The sequence below is a fragment of the Perissodus microlepis genome, chromosome 22, assembly GCF_051167445.1.
Source record: "Perissodus microlepis isolate ML-2025 ecotype Zambia chromosome 22, ASM5116744v1, whole genome shotgun sequence".
Taxonomy (NCBI): Eukaryota; Metazoa; Chordata; class Actinopteri; order Cichliformes; family Cichlidae; genus Perissodus; species Perissodus microlepis.
The window spans coordinates 12,178,650-12,205,186 of record NC_140481.1 but is presented as its reverse complement, the minus strand read 5'-3'; the positions used below and the strand labels follow the sequence as shown (position 1 = coordinate 12,205,186).

The following is a 26,537-nucleotide window of genomic DNA, read 5'->3' as shown; positions in this document are numbered from 1 at the left end:
GCTAAACCCCTTCCCTCGCTCCTGTGTCTCCCTTGCTCTCAGATCAGTGACTTGTTTCAGACTTATCTTACATAGTATGCTGTTTCTCCAACATTGGCCAGTCAAGCCGTCCCTACCTACAGTCCGCCTTTATGAACAAGCGGATGTGTTATTTGAATCTGGAAACCAAACCTTCCAAACGACATGCACAGTTAAATCCAATGAGTTTGTCATGTCTTTTTTTTGGGGTCCTGGTTGAAGAAACAGCAAAAGTAAAATGCTTCTTGTGTCTGGATAAAAACTAGTAATTCCGTCCTGGGTTGACACGTACCGTATGTGGCCGCAGTTGGTTTGCTGGTTATATCTGTTGGAACGAGATGGTTTGGCAGTGTCTGTGAGTATGTTTGTGTTAAAAATGACTCGAGTGTCCCGTGAATCGCCAGTCTCTATGCAATAAAATACAAGCCATCTCGTAACACTGCTGCCCTCCCTGTGAACTCCTTTGAGTATTGGCCAATGCAGAGACTGGACATTCACCTCCCGCCATGGACACATATCATTTAAACGTAAAGGGTATGAGTGAGGACAAGCTACTAACACTGATTACAGCTGATCATTTTACTTATCTGGCCTATTTATCTGGAGTCATCTGTGGCTTCTGCATGAACAAGGAAACTGGCTCTCCTTGAAAGCAACCCTTTTCTCACCAACTATTGATTTTTGAGAAAGAGACAGAAGAACCACTAAAACAGCAAAGTATACACTTCTATGAGTTAATGAAAGGTAAATCCATTTTCAACCATGTTTTTTTTCCTCCATTGATAGAGTTGGCTCATCCCTTTAGACTGTCAAAAGCAAACTTCTTTTTTAAGAATATACTGAATACTTAAACAAATTAGAAATCTAATTATGTGTTTCAGGGAAAGTGATACCTTATACTCTTAAGTTTATACTCTTTAGTATTTGACTTCAAGAATGACAGAATGACAAACTGGCCTAGCTGGACGAGCCTAGGTCCATTGACGAACTTAGCTTAAAATTGCCCTTAAGCTCTGTTTGTGCAACCTTACTTCCAACCTTTTCTTTAATGCACCGCTGTTGATTGTTCTTTATTTTGTATGTTACATTTGAGATTCTTGAAAACCTAAAACTGTAGAAGAAGTCAAGGAGATAGTAGCACCTTCTAACTGAGCAGAGATGAGAGTACCCACTCTGAAGTAATTGGAGCCAGTGCTAAGCGCCAACTGGCCAGTAAGTGTGCGGGTGTGAGTGCTGGCATCCTGCCCCTGTGTCACTTTCAACCTCACAAGCTGCTTTGACGATTAGCTACCGCCGAGCAGCTCCAGCACTGCCCATTAGCACGGAGAGACAGCAGTGGCACTGACAAATGCAGTTCGCTGTCAGAGAATTACAGATCCGGGTTTAACTCCCTTCGGGACAGCCACATTCGGAACACAGGGATGGCAGTTTTTTGACAAATATAATTTCAGTGAGGGTAAGAGTTAAATTCTAGCCCATCTGTTAGATTTTTAATGAGTTTGAGAAAAAAGAAATCCTGATTTAACAGGATCACCAGTTAGCAAGAACCAGGCTGTGACAATGGCATTTTTGTCACTCATTTTCACCAGATATTCATGTAAAGGACTCGCTTCTGCAGCACTCACAGTTGCCAAATTCTTAAAGACAGAGGAAGTGGATAATGGATGAGCATGAGCCAGCAATCGATCGACAGTGTCTCGCTCTAACCCCCCTTTTCATGGCTGGCATCACTGCAGTCCCTCAGCATTTTACCCATTTTCATTCCCCCTGCCTGTCCCTACACGGCTCTCCCTCCCTTCATTCTTTTTTTTTTTTTTTTTGGTTTGTTTCTATTTGCTTCATTTCTGCTGTCCCTTCCTTTCTTCCCTTCCAGAAAGTGATGCACACTCGCAAAAGACATTCTGAGCTGTACCATGAGCTCAACCACTCGTCCAAGTTCCACACCATAGACAGGTATAGCAGGGACCCAGCCATGTCCACATTCAAGGTAAGATCATTGCCCCGAGGCAGGATGGGAACCCACTGCACCCGTGCACCTCCACCTCCTATCCTATACAATACTTAAACCCCCAACGCCCCACACCCCCCATTCCGTGCCATTTCTGGGACGCAATAACTAGCTTCAAAGGAAGTGGTCAACAATGACTAAATATTATCAGCGCTGTGGTGGCGACATTGTATTTATTCGTAAATGCAGCTTTCAGCCAATTATAGGCATAAAAATTCAGAGCAAAGCTCCCACTCATTTACAAACATGAGGTAGATTTAAAAGCAGCTGTATTCATTATGGTTTCCTTTTTTCATGGCAAATTGCTGTCTTAGAAATGGGAAAACATTGTTTGCGCTAACAAGGAAATCTAAATGCAATGTGAATACTGTATACAGTGTTTTCATTGCCGTTTGATTAATTCATTGTTACACTTATTATCACAGTCCCGAAGAACTGAGCATTAACTGCCTTATAAATATTTCTTTAGAGGCACATTCTGTTCCATCTTTCATACTGTAAATTACTTTTGTACCTGATGTAATTGGCCTGAACCTCATTTATTTTCACTTGTGCTCGGTGCCTTATTAAGAGCCTATCAAATGAGTTGATCGCATGAGCTTTTAGCAGAGGGGTAATCAATCAGAGCGGATTAATGAAATCCGAATGCTGCAGTTTTAATACCTGTGAAACTGGAAAGGGAAAATAAAAGAAAAAGAAACAACAACAGCACATCTGTCCATACGCACAAATGGTTTCGTCTGTGCCTGTGTCGAACCGGCTAATGTGTCCGTTTAATTTTCTTTGTGCTGTATGGAAATGTTCTTTTAAGTGTGTGTCTGTGTGTGTGTGTGTGTGTGTGTGTGTGTGTGTGTGCCTGCACAGGCCACGAGGTGTGTGTCCATGGGGGGTGCCTGGGTGGGCACCTATGCGCATGAGACAAAGACGCCTCCTTGAATCATTAATACATCATTAGCAGCAGACGAAAGAGTCCCCCGCGTGCTCCGCGCTGACCTTCAGAGGGCTACTTTCATTAAGATTTAAACACACGCGTACACGCCTGCATTCCACTCATCTGCTGCGCTTTAGTGCGTGGAGCCATGATGAGTTAGCCAACCTTGATAGGTGTACTTTCCCCTGGCATCGATGGTATGCTGGTTTCACATCTAATTTACACCGCCAGAGGAGGAACAGAGGCTAGTCTGACATCTCTCATATTCCCCATGCTGTGAAGACACACACACACAGAGGGAAACATGTTGCAGTTTCCCATTGCCAGAGCAGCGGCCTTTTACTTCACTCCTCATTTGCTCTGCGTCTTGATCAAGATTTTCAGAAGCGCTGGCTGACTCCACGTTCCCTCATGCCAAGCAACTACTTTATGGAGGAGAAGAAAAATGGCAGGCGCTCGCAAAAGAGCGAGCCATATATTAGAAGTCTGTGGCTCTTAACAACAGTTGCGCCGTAGCATGCTAATGTGCTTCAGAGGGAGCTCAGGTGTGCTTTGAGATTATGCCCGAAACGTTAAAAGAAGCGAGAGAGCAGCCACGAGTAATAGACGGGCCGTGTTTAAAATAATTAAGTCAAATCGGAGCGCGTATTTCCTCCTGGTTAATGACGTCACACGAGTTATGATGTGAAAGGACAGCACCGGTACGGCTCAATCCTCCAATTCCATTATGTTAAAAGTAAGTAGGCCGTTCACTTAACTGCGAATAATTACACGGATAATGTTATCAGCGTCAGGTCTTTGACAGGCCCCAGCTTGAATTCGGCTCTGCTATTGTCAACATCTCACTTTGAGAGTCACCCCCAGACACGGACATGCTGACTATACAGTAATTATGGAGATGAGAGGGGTTTGTGCTAGTCTGTGCGAGCGGATGTGCACGTTCATACACTCACGTATCAGAGAGCCTACGTGTGTGGCAGCATGCCTCTCTGTGTGTGGATGTGGCCATAACTTGTTTCTGTGTGTGTGTGTGTGTCCACTTGTTCCTTCTTGTTTGTGTGTTTATCCGTTTTATGTTTTGAGATCACTGTGATGCACTGCCTGTGTTTGGAGCACATAAACTGTGTTTAGGAGACAATTGCTGCATGAGTAATGATATAATCGTTTCATAATTACTTTAATAACCTCCCTTCTACAGCGTGTGACAGAGTGACAGTGATTTTCACATATCCTACATGAGTGATTTAATTGCAAACAAAATGGCATTTCGCGAGGATATCTCCTCACGGATGGACAATCAAAGTACCGTGGAAGTTGAAATTCACCTTTAACTTCATATGGCCAATTGACTTTGTCACTTAAGGACAGGCTCTATTGAGTGTCTCACCTTTTTAATGATAAAGGAGGTCGGCCAGTTCATCGCAACCCCTCGGTCCAGTTGCCTACATAATGTTATCATAAAACAGTGCTTTAAACGGAACCCTAAATACCCCTGTTGCCCTTCTAACTACCATGGCTGGTGTTCGCCCACAACAGGTCCCCCCTCCCCCTCCACCGAGGCACAACACTGAGCCATCTCTAGTTCGCAGAGCATCCCTGGTTTACAAAGAAAGTCAAAGTAAGACGTGCTAAAACAACATAAACCTTGTGGTGTAAAGCCCCTCTAATGCTGCTAAAGTAGGCAATGTACCTACATGCTACAGTTTGTACCTCATAGTTTGCCACCTTTTGTCCTGAAACTGTGTTTTCATACAGTCATTTGTGCATTTCACATTGAAGCGTCTGCTGGTTGAATTCCTCCCCCCAGAATAATTGTTCAATTGCAGTTTATCAGCTGTGACTGGGTTAGTCAGGCTTTGGATTTCTTTACATCAGAATCAGAATACTTTATTGATCCCTGGGGGAAATTATTTCATGAAATAACATGTTCATGAAATTACATGTTGATAAGTAGTGCGAATGGATGACCTTCCATTTGTCCACTGTATTACAGAAGATAGCTTGGTATATACTGTATCTGAGCATTGCCTAAAACAATAAAAGGAAACACTGAACAAGCTGTCCTTGAAGGCGTAAGAGTTCAGGTTTATGAACCAGGTTTATGAACCTGAACGCTGTTGGAGTATGTCATAGTAATAAAGCGTTGCACCTGCAGAAGCATTAAAAATAAAATGTGACAAATTACACATTCATTATTATCATGGTGAGAATAGTAGGAATACCTGTATTACAATGATGCTAAAGATTTTACACACCCAGCCTTTTTCTGGGACATGTAGCTTGTAGGTTTTCATAAAGTGCACATTCAGTGCCCATAAATATTCTCCTTTTAAAACCTGAAATGTTCCAACCCAAGACAGGAGTTTAAAAGAGCTAACGAAGTTGGCAAGTTAATTATCTAGTTTAATTTAGATAGTAAATGTGAAGGTTACTTGACTAGTTTAAACAGCTAATTACAAATTAATCTGAGAGCAGGAATGAAATGCATACTTTTGTGCAAATCTTTTGTACCACTTTTTGAGAAAATACAAGAATGTTAACAGCAGATCTGTTAGCATGTCCATACACAGTAATTAAAGGAGGAATTAAACTTAGCAACCATGGTACTAGCTGCAGGTCTGCAATAATTTATCATGTGTAATTACAGTAAAACAAACGGTGTCAAACTATACTACCTGTAGCTGCTCATTTTCCACCTGTCGGTGCTTCCTCATTGTGAAGTATCTGTATTTGATGAACCTTAATATTATACTGAACCCCCCTTCCCAGTGGTATGGTGTGGTGTAACAGTTCTGTGCATCGTCGCGTACACCCTCATGCCTCAGCGTTCAGGTAATGAATGCTAATTCCTTCTCCTTCATTAAGCCCTTTGCAGTTTCATATTGAAACTCTAAATCTGGAGCGACTTTATATGGACGGATGTCCAGGACTTGTATAGTGGTGTGATACAGGACTGGATGTTCATGAGTGAACTTTTTTTCTTAATATCCTGATTTTGTAATGTTTTTATGTTGTGAAAAAAAGGTGTGTCCATTTTCAGTGCCTGAGTTAAATCTTACGATCTAAACACCATAACCACATAATAAACCAGTCTGTAAAGACAACAGCCCATCCAAAATGATTTATAACCACCTCATAAACCATGATATTATGTTCATAAACTCATGCACTAAAAAGGACTAAATGCTATGCACTTTTATGTGTGCTGATGAAAAACTCAAAAATATTGCAAAAGGGGTCAGAAGAGACCTGATTCATTTTGCTCTCTTCAGGTAGGAGCTCTGTGTTGGCTGTGTTGGGGAGATGAGTGGATATCAGAAACACAAAGAGACACAGACACTTTTTTTTTGCTTTCACATCTTATCCAATTTTCCATGTAAGTGCAGTGGGCTTACAGTGGTCTTAGGCATTACATGTACCCTCACAGATAGAATCAACACACTTCAAACTCCTCATTTTGCTTTTCTTGTCTCTCCTTTTTCTTCCAATTTCATACAGCCATATTCTTGTTAAATCTGTGCTACCTGGTATCTGGTAATCCTTATATTTACCAGATGTCTGTCCAGAGGCTGAATAAGCATTCTACTTAATAGACTGAAAAGGATAGGAAATATGTGACTAGAAAGAAGTAGAAGCCAGACAGACTACTGCAAGAGTCCCCATTAACCTCCATGCTGAAGATCACCTTGTCTATCTGTTCTGAAGCTAGCAGACATATTCCCGCAGTCTGAAAATAAATTTAAATTTGGCTCTGTGTTGCATATTCTCCTAAAAAACTCATCAGAAACACTCCTAATGTCTTTTTCAGCCTAACACAAGCATATGCACTATATTGCCAAAAGTATTCACTCAACCATCCAAATTATTGAATATAAGTGTTCCAATCACTTCCATGGCCACGGTGTAAAGTCAAGCACCTAAGCATACAGGCTGCTTCTACAAGCATTTGTGAAAAAATTGGTTACTCTAAGGCAGGGGTCTCGAACTCCAGGCCTCGAGGGCCGGTGTCCTGCAGGTTTTAGATCTCACCCTGGGTAAACACGCCTGAATCAAATGATTAGTTCATTACCAGGCCTTCTGGAGAACTTCAAGACATGTTTAAATCTGCTGTGTTTGATCAAGGACACATCTAAAACCTGCAGGACACCGGCCATCGAGGCCTGGAGTTCAAGACCCCTGCTCTAAGGAAATGGAAATAATTAGGAACTCATCTAAGAAGTGGTAGGCCAGGTTAAATCACAGAGCCAGGTGAGTGGATGCAGAGTCATAGAGAGCTTCATGGAATAGGTTTCCATGGCCAAGCAGCTGCATCCAAGCCTTGCATCAACAAGCGCAGTCCAAACCATCAGAAAGCACACAGGATGGCGCCACAGGACTCTAGAGCAGTGAAAAAATGTTCTATGGAGTGGCGAATCATGCTCTATCTGATAATCCAATGGACAGGTCTGGGTTTGGTGGATGTCAGGAGAACGGTACTTGTCTGACTGCTCTGTGCCAAGTGTAAAGTTTGGTGGAAGGGGTGTTTGGTATGGTGTGGGGTTGTTTTTAAGGAGTTGGGCTTCAGTCCCAGTGAAAAGGAACTCTTAATGGTTCAGCATACCAAGACATTTTGGACAATCTCGTGCTCCCAACTTTGTGGGAACAGTTTGGGAATAGTCCCTTTGTGTTCCAAAATGACTGCATACGAGAGCACAAAGGTCTATAAAGACATGGATAAGCGAGTTTGGTGTAGAAGAACCTGACTGGCCCTCAGAGAGTCCTGACCTCAACCCGATAGAAAAGCTTTGGGATTAATTAGAGTGGAGACTGGAGGCCAGGACTTCTCTCTAACATTTGTGTCAAAAATTCCCAGAAAAAATGCCTAAACCTTGAAGAAAGCCTCCCTAGAATAGTTGAAGCTATTCTGAGCTGATATCATATTAAACCCAATGGATTAAGAATTGTATGTCACTCAAATTTGTATGTGTATAAAGGCCGACGAGTGAATACTAAGGGCAGTATATTGTATTCCTCTTACTTCTTTGATGCGTTGTTTAATGCAGACACATAGCAACTGAGAACTGGGTTTGAGAGTTGTACAAGTTAGTCTTAAATTGTTAGCTGTTATTTTGCTTTGTTGACCCAAGAACAGCAGTTACTGACCAGGAATCAAGTGGTTATTCTGTACAGTTACAAAGTCATCTGCCCACATATGAGAATGATATCTGCAGTGATAACACTTGTGTTACACTCTGCTGAAGTGGACAGAAAGTGGGCCTTCACATTAATGCTAATGATGAAAACAAATTCAAATCCTACTCTGTTTTAAGTACAGTAGATGCTCTGACTGGGGCCATATGGCTAGCAGATGGATGGAGTGTAGTTTCATTGTGCATTCCACAAACGAGGCAGGATACAAATGGAGTCAGTGGGGTTACTAAAAGACAGAGAGCGTGTAACGCAGTATGTATTAGCATTAGTGTCTACACTAATGTTTAGATTTAGAACAGCTTCTTGGCCTCTGTCACTGTGGAGTTAGCCTGTCATTTTCTATCCATTCCACAGAGTTCAGAAGGTCATAACACAAATTTGCATGCAGTGCCCAATGATGCAGTGTTGTGCCTCGCTGTGTGTGGGATAGACGGTGGGTGTGTGAGTGTGAGAAAGAGCGCTTCCACTGCATAATGACTTGGCTGATGTATTTTTTAGCTCTCAGATGGGTTATATTTCCATCCCATCGTCTGCTGTGTTCTTGATTAAATGAAGCGTGGATTGGCTTCCCTCTCCTGATAGACAGCGAGGACTTACGCAGAACGCAGCGGGAAGGAAAAAGGAGAGGCAAGCGACAGAGACAGAGAGAAAACAAGCCTTGCTTTGTTTTTTATTTTTTTTTAATTTTTTTACTGATGCTAGATCAGAGCAGGAACGGCAAATTTTCGATTATGAAAGCATGTAGCAATTCAGCCTGAAATGGCTGTAGGGATGTGTGAGAATTACACGATGAAATCCTTGTCTGTTAGGCTACACATGGAAGCATATTGGTGCATAGTCTGTCTAGGAGGATACTCCATTAGCCTTCTCCATTACAGTGAGGTGAGACTTGGGTGCTGTCTTAGTGATATTTATTGATATTCCAGCAAGGTTTTGAGGCCACTGTAGGGAAATTTAGCCAGGGTAATGTGCAAGCTCCGGGAATGTTTCACGTAAAATGAAGATGTATAATTTTAAATGACAAAGAAGCCAATTTTTGTTGACTCAGTCAGGGCAATTTGCCTGCACTTGCAAACCCCGTAGGTCTCGATAGTCAATTTGCCGGCATTAAGCTAAGGAGTTTCAATTTCACATTCCAGCAATAAAGCAAGTCCTCCCCTCTTCTTCCTCTTCATATCTCATTCTCCCCTCTATTCGTCCTCGCAGCTTGACATTTTCCCTCTCGCTGTCTCCCTCATTTTCCCATTCCTCCCTCTAAACTCAGCCCTGGGTGTCACGTTTGAGGCATTAATTGAATAATTAATTCCTCTCATTAGCTTGTTTTTAATTATTTCCTTGCCTCCCCCTCCCCTTCTCCATGCCGAGTATAAATTCATCAGCTGTTTTCATCCTTCCACACAAATTGCCCATGAAAACTAAGCGCTTGGCGAAGTATAGCGTTAGCACACTGGCTCTATCAGTGGCTTCTAATGAGGGGACGGGTAGTCCAGGCGGAACAAGCCTTACACTGGCTTCGTGCACCAACAGGCACAATACTAATTTAGCTCATTTAGTGTCCTTGGGCCAATTAAAGGGAGGTGAAAAGGTCCAAATCACATGTTGGAACTGTTTTCTCTATAGAAGCAGTGGCCTTGGATTGCAGAGGCCCAGACAGCAGCAGCAAACCAAGCCTGTGTCTGATTGCTCGTTTGTTTGCAATGTGTTACACTAATGGAATTTATTTACCCTACATTCTCCAAATTTGGCTCCTTTGAAGGGCCTTATTACTTGTGACACAGATTCTTTCCCAGCTAAGGGGGTAAACGGTGCCAAGGACTGCTATGCATGGACAATTTTTGCCCCTCCCGACCCTCCACCTAATATATTATGCCAGTGGTGAATAGGCTATCTAGATTCAGTCATTACCTTGATGATATAATGAAATAAACACACAGAAATGTTGAAACAGGCAAGGTCCGGTTCAGTGACCCTGAAGCTCACTGATAGATGCAAATGACCGTTGTATTCTGGCATCCACTCAATCTGCTCCTGCATTGTTTGATGTTACTTTCATTTTGTTCTCGTTTAACTGTGATTTCAGTTCTCTTCATGTCCAGTCACAGTTTGAGTTTATTTATGTATTCACACATGTCAAGAACCTAATTCTCAGTGTCTTTTCTTTGCCTTACTACAACATTTTATTGATTTCTCTTTTTTTTTTCTTCCTGTTTTATGTCCTTTGTTTGCTGACTGGGCTTTGTGTTGCATGCTTGTTGTCATGTCCCAGTTTGAATGTAGCCAGACAGTCAGCAGAACCATGGGCATCCAAGTCAACAAAGGTAAAGTTAACCCACTTACCCACAACCCACCTGTCATCTCCCAGAGACAGCCTGCCACATTGCTCACCCACACTCAGACACAATTTCCAATTCCACAGTCCAAATGAGGGGGGTTCTGAGTGGCAGAGAGTGGGCCTCATCCACCAACATTGTAGCAGAGGCTTCTAGAGATGGCCTTAGATGTTTATGCTGTAGCGTTGTTTGAGTGCGTACCCTCCCACTGACTCCCTACGTGTTCTCTTCACTTCGCTTTGTTGTGCTTGCAGCTTGTAGCGTTTTCTACCTCATAGCTTGCCTGAAACTTTTAAGTGCAGGGCAAAATTTTCTGCTTTCTGGCTCCAACTGATTTACCCAGCGTTAGAAGGTGTATTTGGGGTCTTGCAGTGCTAGTAGCAACATGAGTTCAATTTTCCCCTGCTGTATCTGCAAAACTATAATGGAAAGTACATTTCGGGACCCCATGATTCCTCATTAAACAGCAGTGGAGCGCTGCAGGTGAGTTGCTTTTGTGTGCTAAATTGCGAAGGTATGTAAACCTGTATTGTTTGGTAAAATTGTGAGCACTGATTGTGCATAAACTGGGCTTTTAAAGGGTAGTTGTTAAATCGCAAATTGCCATTTTGATTGATGAAAGGCAGAAATATGAAGGTACTCATTATCATGACTAAAGCATGTAAGAAAAATGAGCCATAAATTCAGCCTTCAGAAATGGTCCATTAAGTTTAACCTTTTGCCAAAACCCTAATATGCTTGGCTTTTCTAGTGGCTTTTGACGCATATAAATAAGGTATATCAAAGTCTTCTTGTGCACTTTGGACCACTTTCAGCATGATTGCTGTTTTTAGGGCGCTCCCCGGAAGTCTCGTTATGACCAGTTGCCCTTGTGTCTCTGTAATGTTGGCTTCATGTCAAAGGTAGTTCAGTTTTCAGTTTCTCCCACTGAAAACGCTGCATCCAGATAAACAGAATCCACTTTGTGCTATTTCCATACCTGGATGATTGAGCGTGCATCAAGACATGAAAGCTGCACGGTTGGTGCTGGAGAACCAGCTGTTATAACCAGTTATCATCCTCCATAAGAATTGTGGGTGGTTTAAAATAGGATTTGTTTGCTCTATGCGCAGATTTGGAGATCCATGGTGCGATCACAGTCTGTCACATCCAGGAAATCAGGGGCCGTAACAGCATCACAGTTCAATATGATTATAATGGGACTTCCTGGGAGTGATCTGAAAACAGCAACCATGCTAGAAAAAGTGTGGACATGCCCAAGACAAGATTTTGCTCACAGCTTATATTGACATGATCGAAGAAAGAAACAGTAAATCTGACTCCTTAACAGTCGTTTTTTGACATTAAAGGGGAAGACTCTTTAATCTAACATAGCAGCACCATTTTTACATCTTTTTATCTAGTCACACACATCAAGACACACTTCCAAACACCCACACAAACTCTGCGAAGCTCTCCCTGAAAGAAAGCTGTGCAATTCACTATTTTATAGAGAAAGAAAAGAATAAATACGAACATAGAATTGGGCGTTTTGCAAACTTTTTGCAGAAACTTAAAACTATGTAGGATAAAAAAGAAAAGCTTGAGTCAATATGTTCGATATTAACTGCTGCTGGGAATCAATCTGGGGCCGTTCCTGAGGCGGGCTGGGAGTTAGAGTCCAAATAATGAGTCCCCACCTCAAGCCCACCGTGGCATAAACACATAGCTGTAAGAAGCCGCTGATCTGTCAGCACAATAACCAAGAGAACTCCAATGCCAGACGCTTTTGGACTAAAAAAAAAAAAGAAGGATAACATTGCAACGTTACAGCCGGGGAAACACGGTTTATGTATTTGAGCCAAAGGCAGAACATACAGAGTCAGCAGCGTCCACTTTATAGCCCAGCTTGAACTTTTTTTATGTGCTATGTTAACACCTACAGTGTAAAATCAATAATGCAGATAGCAAAGATAGCATTTCCTTGCACTAATAACCAGATTAGTTATCTTCTTTCAACATCATTCCAAAAACATGAGCTTCAAAGCCCTCCAGCACTGTGCAGGAGGGCTTCAAGAATGAGATTATACTCATACTCGCATCCCTTATATAGTAGTCGTAGTTACTGTTAGTTACTGTCAGCTGTGTAGCATGTAGTCTTTTCTTTCACTCTGTCCTCGCATTCACAGTTCACCTCTAAGCACTGACGGATCAGGATATTGAAAATATAGGCTGTTCCAACACATTTCAACTGTAACCATGCTGACATTGATCACTGTCTGCACTGTTTCTGTCCATGTGTGCATGATGTGTGTGTGTTATATATATATATATATATATATATTTTTTTTTTTTTTTCGTGAGAGCTGGTGAGAGAGATGGAGACAGGGAGAGACGAGGGGTAAGGTGTAAGCTCAAAGCAACAACTGCCTGCTCACCTGATGAAGGTGTGGGAACAATGCTGTTGTTTCAGGGCAGAGTTGTCAGTGACTGTGATCCTCACCCCCCACCTCCCCCTCACCCCACTCCCTCCTCCTCTGTCCTCCTCTCTCTCTCTCTCCCTCTCACCCCGTCCTTGTCTTCTCCCTCCCATTTCATCACCACAGAGGGAAAAGCGATGGAGCATTTCGTCTGCCGGCGGTGAAAAGAACTCATCGAGTGTAAGTAGAGGGGGTTTCTGGCAAAGAGAGAGGGATGAGATGGGGCTCGAGGGCAAGGAGGGAACGGAGTCAGGCAGAGATGGTTAACGGGAAGGGGTAGACACGCAGTAGCAGCACAATCGCGTTAGCCTAGTCTCCCAGGGATAAAGTTGGGCTTAACTGCAGCATTACCCACAGTCCTGCATTACAAAATGTTCCTTCGCCAGCATTTAGCATGCAAATTGGCTCCTAGATTATGCCTTTTGTATTCATTTTACCAACTGTCAAGCTGTGACGCAGGGAGAATGATAATCAGGCAGATATTGCCCCCTAGCGCCTCAGCAACGATCAACACACACTGCGAGGGGGGGTGGGAGTGCTGTGCAACTGCAGATCAATGAGTCGTGCGTGTGCGTGTGTGTGTGGAGACAGACAGGGACTGAGGGTGTGAATAACTCAAAATGAGTTATATGTGAGTACTTCAGAGGAGTTTCTGAAATAAAGCAAAGGTAAGATTGTGGAAAACAAAAACAAAAAAGTGAAAGCTGCAAGAGAGCTACTGGGAGGTGGCGATGAAGAACAGAAACGGTAGCGCTCTCTCTCTTCTCAATTATATGTCCAGACGGGCATCTACTCTCAAGATGACCAGTGAAAATACTTTAAATATTCATCTTCTGAATGATTATTTTAGAAGATGAATTTCCAGCTCAGTAAAAACAAAGCAGCTGGATTCATTGTGTCTGTGGAAAGCATCACAAGTGGTCCACCTTGTTCTTTTGTCTTTGTATGTTTTTGCTCCACCAAGAGTCATTTGTTCCAGCGATCCCTGGTGTCTTTCCCCGTTTGTGTCTGTGAAATCACTGTGTGAGATTGCCGGGAGATAACGAGTCCAATTTGAATAATGGCCCTTATCTGATGAATAATGCCACCTCCTCTAATTCCATTTTTTGGCTAATCCCCCGACATGTATTTTACATGCATGGCGGGCTCATCTGCAGGCCGCACGCTTCCATCACAGACCCCGTGCTTAGAAGCTTTCATGCTTTTTGTGAGTTTATTTCTGGTTTAGAGAGTTAGGAGACAGAAGATGTGTGCCATTTCTGCAAATAAAAGACCAGAAGTAGCATTTTTGATAGGTAACTACTGAAATCTTGTCCACGTTCCTTAATCTTCGCTTGAGAGTAAATGTCTCGGTCTTCTGTTGATGGTAATATGCAACAATCAGTGCATGAACCTTTACAGTGAGACTTGAAATGGACAAAAAATATATATATATTTTTGTTTTTTCTTATCTGTGCAACTTACCCATACCACAACTTGGAAATCAAGGTTCATATGGAAATGCTAATTTAGTGCACTGTTACAACCCTGTAAGTGCAGTGCTAAGAAATGATTTGTTGAATGTTGCGGTGTATCCGTCTCCAAAACTCCCTGCAGGCTAAATAAAATGTTCCCATTGAATTGTTTTTACAGGATTTTTTTGAAACATTTTCCTGATTTTCGTATTCCTATTATTCGTATTTCTTTGATTTAATTATGCTCACCAGACACTTTATTAGGTACACCTTGCACATACTGTGTTGCCGACTGGACTGCCTTGATTCTTCATAGCATAGATTCAACAAGGTGCTGGAAACATTCCTCAGAGATGGTCCATATTGACATGATAGCATCACACAGTTGCTGCAGATCTGCTCTGTCAGGCACACACCAATGATGTGAATCTACTGTTCAACCACATCCCAAAGATGCTCTAATTGATTGAGATCTGCTGACTGTGAAGGCCAGTGACTACAATGAACTCACTGTCATGTTGAAGAAGCCAGTTTGAGATGATCTGAGCTTTGTGACCTGGTGCGTTATCCTGCTGGATGCAGCCATCAGAAGATGAGTACACTGTGTTCATAAAGGGACTGACACGGTCAGCAACTATACTCAAATATACTGTGATGCTTCAGTGATGCAAAATATCCCCTCCAATATTACACCACGATCAGTGAGATGATACAGGGCAGTATGGATTCATACTTTCATGCTGTTTACACCAAATTCTGACCCGACTGTCCAAATATCAGAAGCAGAAATTGACAAGGAAACGATCCAGACTTGGCAACGATTTTCCAATCTTCTGTTGTCCAATTTTAGTGATTACATGCAAACTGTAGCCTCAGTTTCCTGTTGTTAGCTAACAGGAGTGAGCTTCTGCTGCTGTATCCCCATCTGCATCAAGGTGCACAACATAATGTGCATTCAGCAAGGCTCTTTTGCACATTTGTAACGGGCAATTATGAGAGTTACTGTTGCCTTCCTATCAACTCAAAGGATCCTCACCATTCTCCTGTGTCCTCTGGTATCAACAAGGCATCTTTGCTCCTGGATATTTTCTCTTTTTTGGAATGTTTTCTGTAAATCCTGAGTATTTTTTTGCAGGAAAATCTTAATAGCATTTAGGCATGCAGACATGGTCTCGGATTGCTGAGTAGCTGCCATGTGATTGTGTGGTTTGATATTTGTGTTTATGAGCAGTTGAACAGGTGTACTTGACAAAGTTGCTGGTGAGTCTATCTAACATTGTACTGGCAAACTCGTCATATATCTCTGTTGCTGTATTTTTTACTTTGAAGTCTGAATGAAGACTAGATGAAGGCAGGGGGAGAAGTTGTTGAAGGTCAGTGATGTAATATCATAGCCAGATTTATGAGCTCAGATCTCAGTCCCACAATCATAAATCCAAATTCAGACATTGGATGTACAGATAAGCCAATATGCTATAATTGGCAGCGAGAGAAAAACAGAGCATCACAGACCCAGAAGCAGAAGGCATGAGCTTGTTAGTTTAGGAAAAAAAAGTACGAAAAATGTAAATCCTGTCACCAGGAAGCCCCAGAAGCTGTTATCGTGTTGATATACACATATATCAAAAAAAAAAAAAGAGAGAAAAAAATGAAACAAGCAGTGAGATTACATCCATCAGTGATATGCAGAAGCATCGCATGCCAGCATTTGAATTTTGGTGACTGTGATTGGTACTGGCCAAGAGTAATCGCTACAAGTCCAACTTGGCAAGGAACGAGAGCGGTTACAAGATCACATGGACGGTAAACAACTGAACAGTTCAGTCTAATTATCGAAATCGTTTTATTTGCCGGTAAAACCAAACGTCAGCGCTCCCCTGTGCTGGTAGCGATCATTTATTTTACATGATGACTGTGTTACCCACAGATACAGCGGGTACACAGGCTGAAAAATATTGCACTTCTGATATCTCGTGAAACGCGGTTATTGCTCTGGTCGTTAAATGAAACCGAACTTCCTAGGGTGGTGTGTGTGCTCTGCTAAAACATCTCTCTCGTGAAATTACATTTACACTTCAGTTTTTGCACAAATTACACTCGGTAGACCTTTTTATGAGTGATAAGCATGTTGCTTATCACTCATTGGTCATCAACCTCCTTTTCCTCCTTTTTTTTTCCTCTTTTCTTTATTTACACTAAACTAAGCAGATGAGTGCTAGTTGTAGCCTGTAATTAGGAAAAGATACGGGGATAATATTATCTTGTAAAATGTAATTCTCCATCAGACGGCATGAAAGCGTTTTCAGAATTTTCCTAACGTGGTCGTCCTCCCGCCCCCTCTCTTTGTCCCTCTTCTCCATTAGGACAAGTCAACCCCAGAGGACCAAAGCTCCTGGGACAGCTTCAAGACCATGACCCCCGAGCTGTCCATCGTGCCCGGGGAGCAGAAGGACCGGATGGAACTGCACAATAAAAACTGGGACTCGTCCTCGGCTAACACCCCCGACTCATCCGAGGGAGACTTCCAGACTGAAGTGTGAAGACACGCAGACGTACACACCCACTGAAACAGACACGCTCTCTCGTGCCGAGGTGCAGATGCACACAGAGACACCGGACTACTGAAAAGCTATACATAGGTACACGAGTTCTCTGCAAGGATCACACACACTCACACACACTCTCTACTACTCCCCGCCTCCCCATCTCCTGCGATGTGCTCTGTCGGATCCCATAGTGTATGTTTACTGCTGCAGCGGACAGACATGGAAAGAAGACTGTTCTACTCTATATTTTCGCAAAGACTATTGAAAAGAAAGAACAGGGGCTTGACATGTCTGTGACTGATTAAAAAAGAGAAGATTTTTAAATGAACTTTAAAAGAAAAATGAAAAAAAAACTATGAAAAACTTATTTCAGAGAAATTGTCTTGATTTTATTCTGGAGAAGATAAAAAAAGATAACCTCTTTCAATTGTTTCATGACTTTGAGGTGGGGATGGGGGTGGGAGATATTTGTTTTATAGCAAGGGGAAAAGATCTCACCGAGGTTTCTCACACTTGGGTAGCCTCCCCTCCTCCTCCTCCCTTCCAAGGCACCCTGTTCTCAATTTGCTTTTCCCCTTGAGAATCAAATTGGTCAATCTTTATCTATTCCTTTTTTCTTTTCTTTTTTTCTTATTTGAACGGACAGGGAATGTGGGGGCGGGTGGGGGCGGAGGGTGGGGACAGAGCCTCTCGATGATATGTGCCATCCTCTCTTCTGTTTTTCAGGTTTCATTTCAACACTTTTATTCACCCGTTCCTGTCGCACTCTTTGTGTTAACATCACATTCCTTCACTCGGTATATTTTTTTTATGGTTTGGTTCCCCAAAATAAAAAACAAATGTCCTCCCCTACAGGAAAAATAACACGACTGAAACAAATAACTACCAACAGAGTTGTGTTCTATGGTCCCATTGATGAAAAAAGAATCGATTCATTTGGAGAATTTGGTTGGGTTTGTGCTTGTGATGCTTTTTCATTCTTATTATATATCTATTTTTTTTTAATTTCCTGTAAACAGTTACACAGCACATAAATGTGAGTTTTCTTTCTGACATAATGTGCCCCACGTGAGATCCCCCGCCCACTGCCCCCAAGAGAGGGAACAAAAAAGGATGCGAATCATGCAGATTCGTGCATCTCCTTCTTTTCCCCTCTGCTGCTTAAAGAGAAGAGTAGTATAAGACTTAAATATCTGACTCCATTTCAACCATCACCAGTCGTAGTAAAGCCAGAAAAGAAGAATATCTCAGGCACTTCTGCCTACAAGGAATGCTTTTGAGATCCTGAGAAATGTGCTGCTTTAGAGTGAAGAATTGATCAGTTTCCCCCAGTCAAAAAACCTCTGTTAGCTTCAAATGACCTGAGGAGGATTTTGAATCCAGTAATGAGACATCACACGATCCGAGGACTTCATCACGAGCTCTACAAACATGCCTTTCTTTGCTTACAGCGCCGCTCCTCTGTTGCTCACTCTGCCCACTCAGTGTCGTGCTCCTAGAAGGCATGAAGTCTAGCAGCAGAGCAGAGATATGTAATTCCCCGCTCGCAGAAAGACGGGGAGGGAATCACAGGTTATAAGGCTACAAGGTGTCAGACTGAAGAGGAGCCGATGGTGATGTTTTCTGCTTGACATTCTACCTCCGTACTTCAGCGGTTACAAAAGGACGACCAGTTTTCTGCTGCTGCTACATTAGCACATCAGTCCTCCACACACCAGCAGAGAGAAAGTGTCAGAGAGTGCAGGATGAATTCAAATGATAGCTCCATAACTTTTCTGTCTATGTTCAAAGCAGCTGCCATTAATCTAACAGTGTGGATAGAAAAAAAAAATAGAGACAGCTTATGGGTGAAGAAACGAAGAAAAATGGTAGCCGAGGAGGAAAGTTCTAAATATACACAGCAAAAAAGAAAAAAAGCCAGAGGCAGGCAGAGATGCCGAGGAAGGGGAGCGCTCAAAAACAGTAATTATCCGGGGATGGCGATTTGTCCTGACATTTTCCAATGCAGCCCTCAAACCATCTGTTTAAAGATCCCTAATGTGGTAGTAGAGCAGCACAGTGCAGATGGTGAGACAAGAGCGCGGCCCTCCTAACCTTTCAAGTTAATCAGCCGATAAGCAAACCTACAGCTCGCCCTCTCTCAGAGGAGCGAGATAGGTTTGATCCCAAGTTGCCGAGCTAAGGTCACATTCACCTGACCTTCTGTGAGGAGGCTCTGCTTTTCCAGATCTACTGCACAGTGTGTCCAACAGAACAGAGCGACTGTCTGCCAGGCCCCCATGTGAGTCCATGAGAAACCCATCATTTGTAGACCCCCCCCCATCAGAAACCCACAAGCAGAAAAGAAATAGTCAGGTTTGATTTTCACACAATGTGACGTTTTGATACAGCCCCCCTCCCCGATCTGTTTATTGTGGCGTGAACAGCTTCAGGCGCGTTGATGAATGGCTTTTAAGTTTTCTTCTCGGAGTAAACGGTAAGTGAGACGCTGCCTGTCTGATTGAGATATTCATCTTGGGTCTTAACATTTCGAAACTTCAACGTTTTCCTCTTCTGCGATGCATATTTAACCACGAGAAGATGCCGGTCAGAATGCCATCTCAATTTTTCTTCCTGTCAGTCTTACAAAAATCAACCCACACAAACAAGTACAAAGCTAAGGAGAGAAAATTTGCAACTCAACTCCATGTTCAAGCCAACTTACCCCCCCCCTCCATGTTCACCTTCGCCATCCACCCTGATGCTTCAGTGTTAACCCGACCGCTACAACCATCCAACATTCCAGCTGGTTTATTACTGAAAACTCATCCCTTTCTCCATTTTTGTTCTTTTTATACATAAGATTGTACAAAGTAGTCCTCTAATGTTTTCATAGTGTCTTTTTTATATGAAAATAAATTTTCAAATCGATCCCGGTGTGTTGTGTGTGGGTGTGAGCTGCATCAAGGGCATTTGCGGAGGAATACAAGTAGCCTCTGTCTTGATTTGGAGTGTACAATCCCGTGTTTGGGGTTTTGTTTTTTTCATAATACCACTTTGGGTGTTTGGGCATGACAAACTTTGTTAACCAGCAGCACTGAAGCTTAACTGTGACCAATCAGAGGCCCCGCTGGTCTGTCTGAAAATGTAACAAGAACATTTCTGCTGGTTTGAAGTCTGGTTAAACTGGAATAACTGGGGTGGGGTGGGGTGGGGGTGGGGGGGGGGAGGAATACTTGTGCTAATCGCATCCTCTTTCAAGGAAGAACCCCCCACACCCACCCAAAAAACAAATGCGGTTTTGTTATGTAACATAGTGAAAAATAGACACAGTGGATGGGCTTTAACAATCCACTCAGCGATGCTGGACTAAAGGAGCAAGAGAGGGAGAGGGGATGACATAGTGCGCATGCCTCGGTCATTCTGCATTTGCCCTCCGAGGGGCTTGTGGGTAATTAAGTCTGGATGAGTCTACCCATAGAGGAGCCATCAGTCACCCCGGAGAAAGGCCACCAAGTGGAACTTTCTCAAGGGAGGGAGAGGGATGAGAGAGAGGTCAGATGAGGAAGAAAAGCTAGCCCCAAGGATGAAATGCATGGTGACAGAGTAAAAGCACGGAAGGAGTGTTCACATTACCTCTGGCAGAAGAGTCACAGTGATAAGAGGGACTTCTTGGTTATTTCTCCCAAAGGTTTGTGGGTAATTAAGTTGCAGTGCTGGTGTGTCACTGGTGACCTAAGGAGAGACTCTGTTGACAAATAACAGTGAAAAAACGTGAAGAGGGGGACAGACATCGGCGGGAGGAAGATATGACAAATTTCAACTCGACACAGGCCGCGTCCAGCAGAAACCTCAGAGCCAGACGTACGTGTTCCTGACGGCGCTCGGAGATTAGCGTGTTTTTGGTCTTTTAGTGCTCAGTGCAGCAAGTCCTGAAAGTTTAATATAGCTGGAGCAAACAAAAATAGCGATGCAGCAAAAACATGGTGAGCCCCCCCTCCTCCCGGATGTCTTGGCTACAGCTCCTGAAACAAGCACTCTTGTTCACCTTTTGTCTTGTTGTTCGTTTAGAGGAAGATGTTACAGTATTGGCAATGTCCAGAAACAAGGATAGGACTTACAGAGGAAGCTATTTTTTTTCCAGTGCTGGAGTACCATACTCCATCCTAAGCAACTAATCCAGAACTGCAGGGTCCCCACAAAATGTAATATACCTTTATTTAGACATTCACAGGATCCGCTAGTTTTGTCATATATAGCTAGCAACATGGCAACACTGAATAAAACTAAACTCTGTGTTTTATCATATTACTACATAGGCTACCTTAGGAGACAGTCACTGCCATGTGGTGTGATTCCAGCATAGCATTACTAATTGGTGAAACTTAATGCCAAAAATGAGCTGACACACAGCTGCACTGTAAAAGGTTTATATCACTGCACTGTCATTACTTTTATGTCATTGGTTTATTTGGAAAGAAAGATTATGAACTGCATGGCACAGAACAGTGCCTTTTATTTATTGATGTATACATTTTTTCCAGGTAGGGATTTTGTTTTTCTTGTGATGTTGTTTTTCTATTTCAATATAACCATTGTGGTTGACAGCTGTTTTAGATGCGGCTACTTTTTTCCCTTCCATGCAGTGAAACTGTATCTAGATTGTGCTGCGATTTGTGCAAAGTGGAAGTGACGCACTGCTACTCAGTCAAGTTTCACTAAGTAAGTACATGGTAGCGTATATTAAAAACTGATAACTATTTAATTTATAACCTGACTTATACTTTAGGAACTGTTAAAAGACAGAAACAATATGATCTGCTCTCTTCACTAGCAGTCATAATATGCTGCATATGATGAAAGGCACTTGAACTTACTTAGAGATTAAGTAAGTTCATTAATTTTTAAAAGCTATTGTCTTTAAGCGACATCCGCAGAATGCACAACGATATTAATTAGGTGGATTTTATCAGAAGGAGGTGGTGGTGTAGGGCCTTCCTTTGCATCATGAACCAGGCCCTGAAACAATATACAGGCCAGAAGAAGAATACACATGTAGGTTGTTTAATTGACTTAACTGTGTGTTGATTACTTTAAGACACTATTCTTTTTAATTACTATTTCATCTCCATGTAAATGTATATTGTATGTGCCTAGTGGAGTTAGAGGCAAAGATATTTGTGAAATGGTAGAACTGCACTATCATTACTTCTGCTCGGTGAGCAATGGCACAAAGGCTATGCTGCAAGCTAGGTTAGTCAGCTACTGAACTGTGTGCACGTTGACATAACTGTTTCTATAGTCCTAGTGTCATCATTACTGCAAAAATAACCAACAGACAATGTGAGGATCTTGGTCTGTAGTGGTATTTTGACACAATGCATGATCCTACCTGTTACACAGGCAAACATATATGTAGCCAACACATGAGTTATGTTCCACAAATATCAGCTAATGTTTTATGAAGGCAAACGAGTTTATAGGTTAGAAAAGTCAATGTACAGTGCTTAACACATTTGTTAGCTCACTACTCAGTGTAAAGTTTATGCCACAGCTGCCTTAAATTAAAAGTACTGGTAATTACGTCAATCATTTTTTTATGTTTCTGTAATGGATAATCCATCAGTATTGCACGAGGTCTTTATTATAAATGATATTTTTCATTCTAAGATATAATTATTAAATCTTAAAGAAGCAATAAGCATTACACAATTAAATAAAACTATCAAGTCATTTTGATAACACGTTTTTAAACATACCTGGGCAGCAGAAAAATCTACTAAAATTAGAATTCTAATTAGCTAGCCCCGTCCCATCTTATGTCAAATGCTACATTGTATCTAGAGAGTAGATATTGAGTCAGACAGAAATAGCTTTGCAAGCTAGTAAACTAAGATGGCTTGTTCAGAAGATCACCGTGCTGGTTGGTTTCTGGCTGATTTTTATGCTGTAACAATTTCTGAACTGAAGAAACAAACACAGACTGGTTTTTCAAACCATGGTCACAAGGTTGTGGTTTTAGTAGCGTTTGCATGCATGTGCGTCATTCTGTCCATAAAAAAATGATACCTTGGAAGGTTTTGAATGTATCCTGATAAAACCTTTCTAGAGGTGCAGACTGGGGTCATGTTAACAATCCATTAAAATTTGGCTTACATTCACCAAGGTCAACGTAAGGATTTATTAGACAAAATGCTTTCGAACTTAAAGTCTGTTGTCGTATGTATTGGCAACATATAGAAAGTAAACAGTAAAGCGCTTTCCTACTCTCCCGGAGCACTCAAAGCACTTTATACAACATGCTAACCCTTCTATGCTTTAAGTTGCTTTCTATCTAACATTCACACTCCAGATGCAACAACCTTCCAGTCTATAGATGCTCTGCTCTACCTCCTGAGCTAAAGCCACTACAAAGCTATTTAAAGTGACAATAGGTTTCCAGACTGACAACAACATGCTGACATGCAGTACTTTTTAAGTATAATTGATTACATTTATATTGACTTTGTTATATACATTGACATATACAAAAACAAAATAAACTTGTGATCAAAAACTTGTTTCACTTGATATTTCTTCCTGAACACTTGCTCAAATTTTACTCAACAATGAAATGAATATTACACACATACTCTATCCACATAAATGTAAAAAATATATTTAAAAACTTATACTAAAAATATGTCAGATATATTAAATGGCTTTCAGCAGACCAAATAACAAAAGCCTGAACTTTGCACTATTTTTTTTTTTTACCCAAAATGAATAAATACAATATACAACACTGTTCCTGTAAAAGTAAATACAAAGTAAGTTTGCATGGTTTATTTTGGGAGATGCTTATTGTACATTTTGTACACTTGTATAGATCTGCAGCTTGGGTTTCCACTGTGTATGGGGATATAAAATCAGTACTGTTATACCTTACTGTTCCCGACTCTGTTTCTGTACTTGTTGAATGAGGACTAAAACATTGTTTTTGTATCATAGCGCATCGTGATCAACGTGGATTCAGTATTTGCAGGTTCCTTACGGGAAATTTTGTTTAATGAAATTTCCAAGCTTTCGGAATCAAAGGTTAACTAATATATATTTTTTTCTTTTGGCAAGTGGTATAATCTATACAAGAATGTTTACACAATGGCTGTGAAAAACAGAAAAATATCCCTGGTGGACACAGCCTCGGGCTATTTTAGCTCTGCAGTGAGAAACTCCGAGTGAGCGCGAGAGGAAATGGGGTGCAAAAAGGACCAAGATTGACAAGCGAAGTAAGAAACCAAGCAAAAACAAATACTTTTGAGATGTAAAACAATGAACATCTCTGGAACTTTGAAAAAATTGGGCAAAGTGACAGTGTGAGGTAACTTGGGGATGCTGTATGCAGAATGAACCTGCGAGTGGAATAACATGTCACATTTTTGGCTCTACAACAAAGAGAGAGTGTGCCTGGCATGCGAGGAAGGAGTCTTCATCCTGAGACAGGGAACAGTAGAAATCCATCGCTGTAATGGTGGTAGCATGTCTAGCTGTCCCTCCTCTGTGGCTGACAGATGGTTCTGTCCCACAGGCTCTGGTGCCATGCTGCTCAGAGAGGACAGTGAGAAAGGAGCAGACTGACAGATTAGAACAGAGGGTAGAGTGGACAAGGCCAAAGTGGACAAAAGCCCTGATAAGTAAAACTGAGCAAAGCTGAAAATAATCATGAAAGTTTTCTTGAGGATATAGGGGCAAAGCTGATGAATTTCAGCATAAAAACAACTGTCCAAAACTTAAAACCAAGTTAAAGCTGCTAATAACCTGCTTGGACATCTCTTTTCGTGAGGTTTGACTACACAGCTTATTCTCATCTGTGCTGTTATGGATCAGATCCCTGAATGCTTTGTAATGCCAGCATTTCAGTTTTGGCATGGTTCTTCGGCACTGATGGCACTGCCAGACTTCTCATTTGAGATTGCATTTCCACAATGGTTTCAGATAGCTGTCCATATGAGATGCCCTTGCTGTCCCTCATCCAAATTCTAGCCATGCTAATCCATTGAGTGTTTCCGTCTCCATCATACAGACTGGGATAAAACACAAGTGGTCTTTGACACTTTGAGGGTGATTTATTCAGAGCTGAGGTAAAGGACTCATTGAAGCTTCTTTTGGCTCAACCAAGCTCTCTCCACAAAGCACTCCTCACATATCACGGCAACCTACATTTAGTCAGAATAAATTGCCTCTCCACGCACTGCCAAGGGCTTCTCGAAACACTGGCATAATTTAGTGGCAAGCTTAGGCTAATGCAATCCACCACGGCCTCCCTTGCATGCCGAGACACCCAATAATGCAACACACGCGACCTGTTATATCTTTAACGGCGCCTTAACCCTCTCGTGTCGCACCGAAAGGCCAGAACGTCAAAAAAAGAACATGGGCTGTGCAGGTGGCTGTAAACCTCTAGGTTGTTTGTCAGAGGACAGGGTGTAGGAGATACATTGACAGGAATGGGAAGGTGAGGAGTCATGATGTGCCCACACACACACACACCTCTGGTTACAGGGGTAATGAGACAGCCATGCCAGCCTCTCGAATGCCAATTGTCCAATCACGGTCAGTCATGAGGAGTCCAAATGAGCCTCCCCCATGCCTCCCACCTGCACTTAAGTCATTCTTTTCAGCAAGCTTGCTGTGTGTGTTGGAGATAGTTGCTCTGCTAGCTAAGGTGATATAAGTCTTTTTGGTTGGACTGTGAGCTAAGAAATTACTCTCAAAAGGGAAACTTAATGTTTAGGCTGTGTGTTGCTTTTGTTAGAAAGACAAGAAAATGTCAGATTTATTCATACACTAGTTTAAGCTAGCTTAGCTTAAACAGATAAGCTAGCTTTGTCTAAGTATAAACTGGCAATGCTCAAGTTTGCACATAATATCTTATTTTTATTGCCTAAATGTGAACATATGTGGTTTGTTTGTTTCCTAAGCCATGTAACACTGAGCTGTAAACCATTCAGCCATAAAATAGGCACCTATAACTCAAGGGAAGAAGCAGTGTTTTTTCTGCATATAAGTTACTTAGCAAAGTCCCAGATTTAAACTCTATCATTGTGTCTTTAGCCTATTTGCTAGTATCTAGTAACACATAATTTCCTGTGATTTCTTTAGTTAAATTTATTAAAAATGCCACAGATGTGGAAATTATATTTTTCCACCAACAAGGTGATTTCCAAAGAACCATGAGCCAGAAACTTGGCATATCTCAGACTGGTGTGCTGTGCCCTTAGAACATTAGGAAACTTGACAAGTGGAGGACAAAAGAGGAAGTGACAGGCCTAAAAAAAGCTATCTACAGCAGCTTAACTATATCTGAAAGCCATGTTAAGAAATAGGGAAATAAAATATCCAAAGACCTGATACAGGATCTGACAGATGCATCTGGGCCTACAGTTGATCCATCTACTGTTCACTGAAGCCTCATCAGAATTAGCCCCTGTGGAAGGGTTACTGTCAAGAAAACAAGGAAGGGGAACTGGAAGGTATTCCAAATTATCCAACAGCTGGACTAAAAATCAGTGGCAACAGGTCTTACGATGTGATGAATCCAGATAAGCAAATCATGGTTCAGCCCTGGGGTGGGCAACTCCAG

General features: G+C 41.9%; 1 protein-coding gene across 14 annotated transcripts in view; it reads left to right on the top strand.

The window, feature by feature from the left end:
• The window catches only part of adgrb2 (adhesion G protein-coupled receptor B2), a 261,448-nt gene extending 244,085 nt beyond the window's left edge, over window positions 1–17,363 (top strand). For 8 of the 14 annotated variants that reach the window (XM_084918731.1, XM_084918722.1, XM_084918723.1 and 5 more), the window contains 3 exons: window positions 1,892–2,005; window positions 13,063–13,116; window positions 16,754–17,363. In XM_084918731.1, coding sequence (XP_084774857.1) covers window positions 1,892–2,005; window positions 13,063–13,116; window positions 16,754–16,930 — 345 coding nt within the window. In that variant the 3' untranslated portion in view covers window positions 16,931–17,363. Of the gene's footprint in view, window positions 1–1,891; window positions 2,006–10,413; window positions 10,466–13,062; window positions 13,117–16,753 lie in introns of all 14 variants that reach the window. The other 6 variants (XM_084918724.1, XM_084918732.1, XM_084918727.1 and 3 more) reach the window with 5 other exon arrangements.
• Window positions 17,364–26,537: the final 9,174 nt, after the last annotated feature.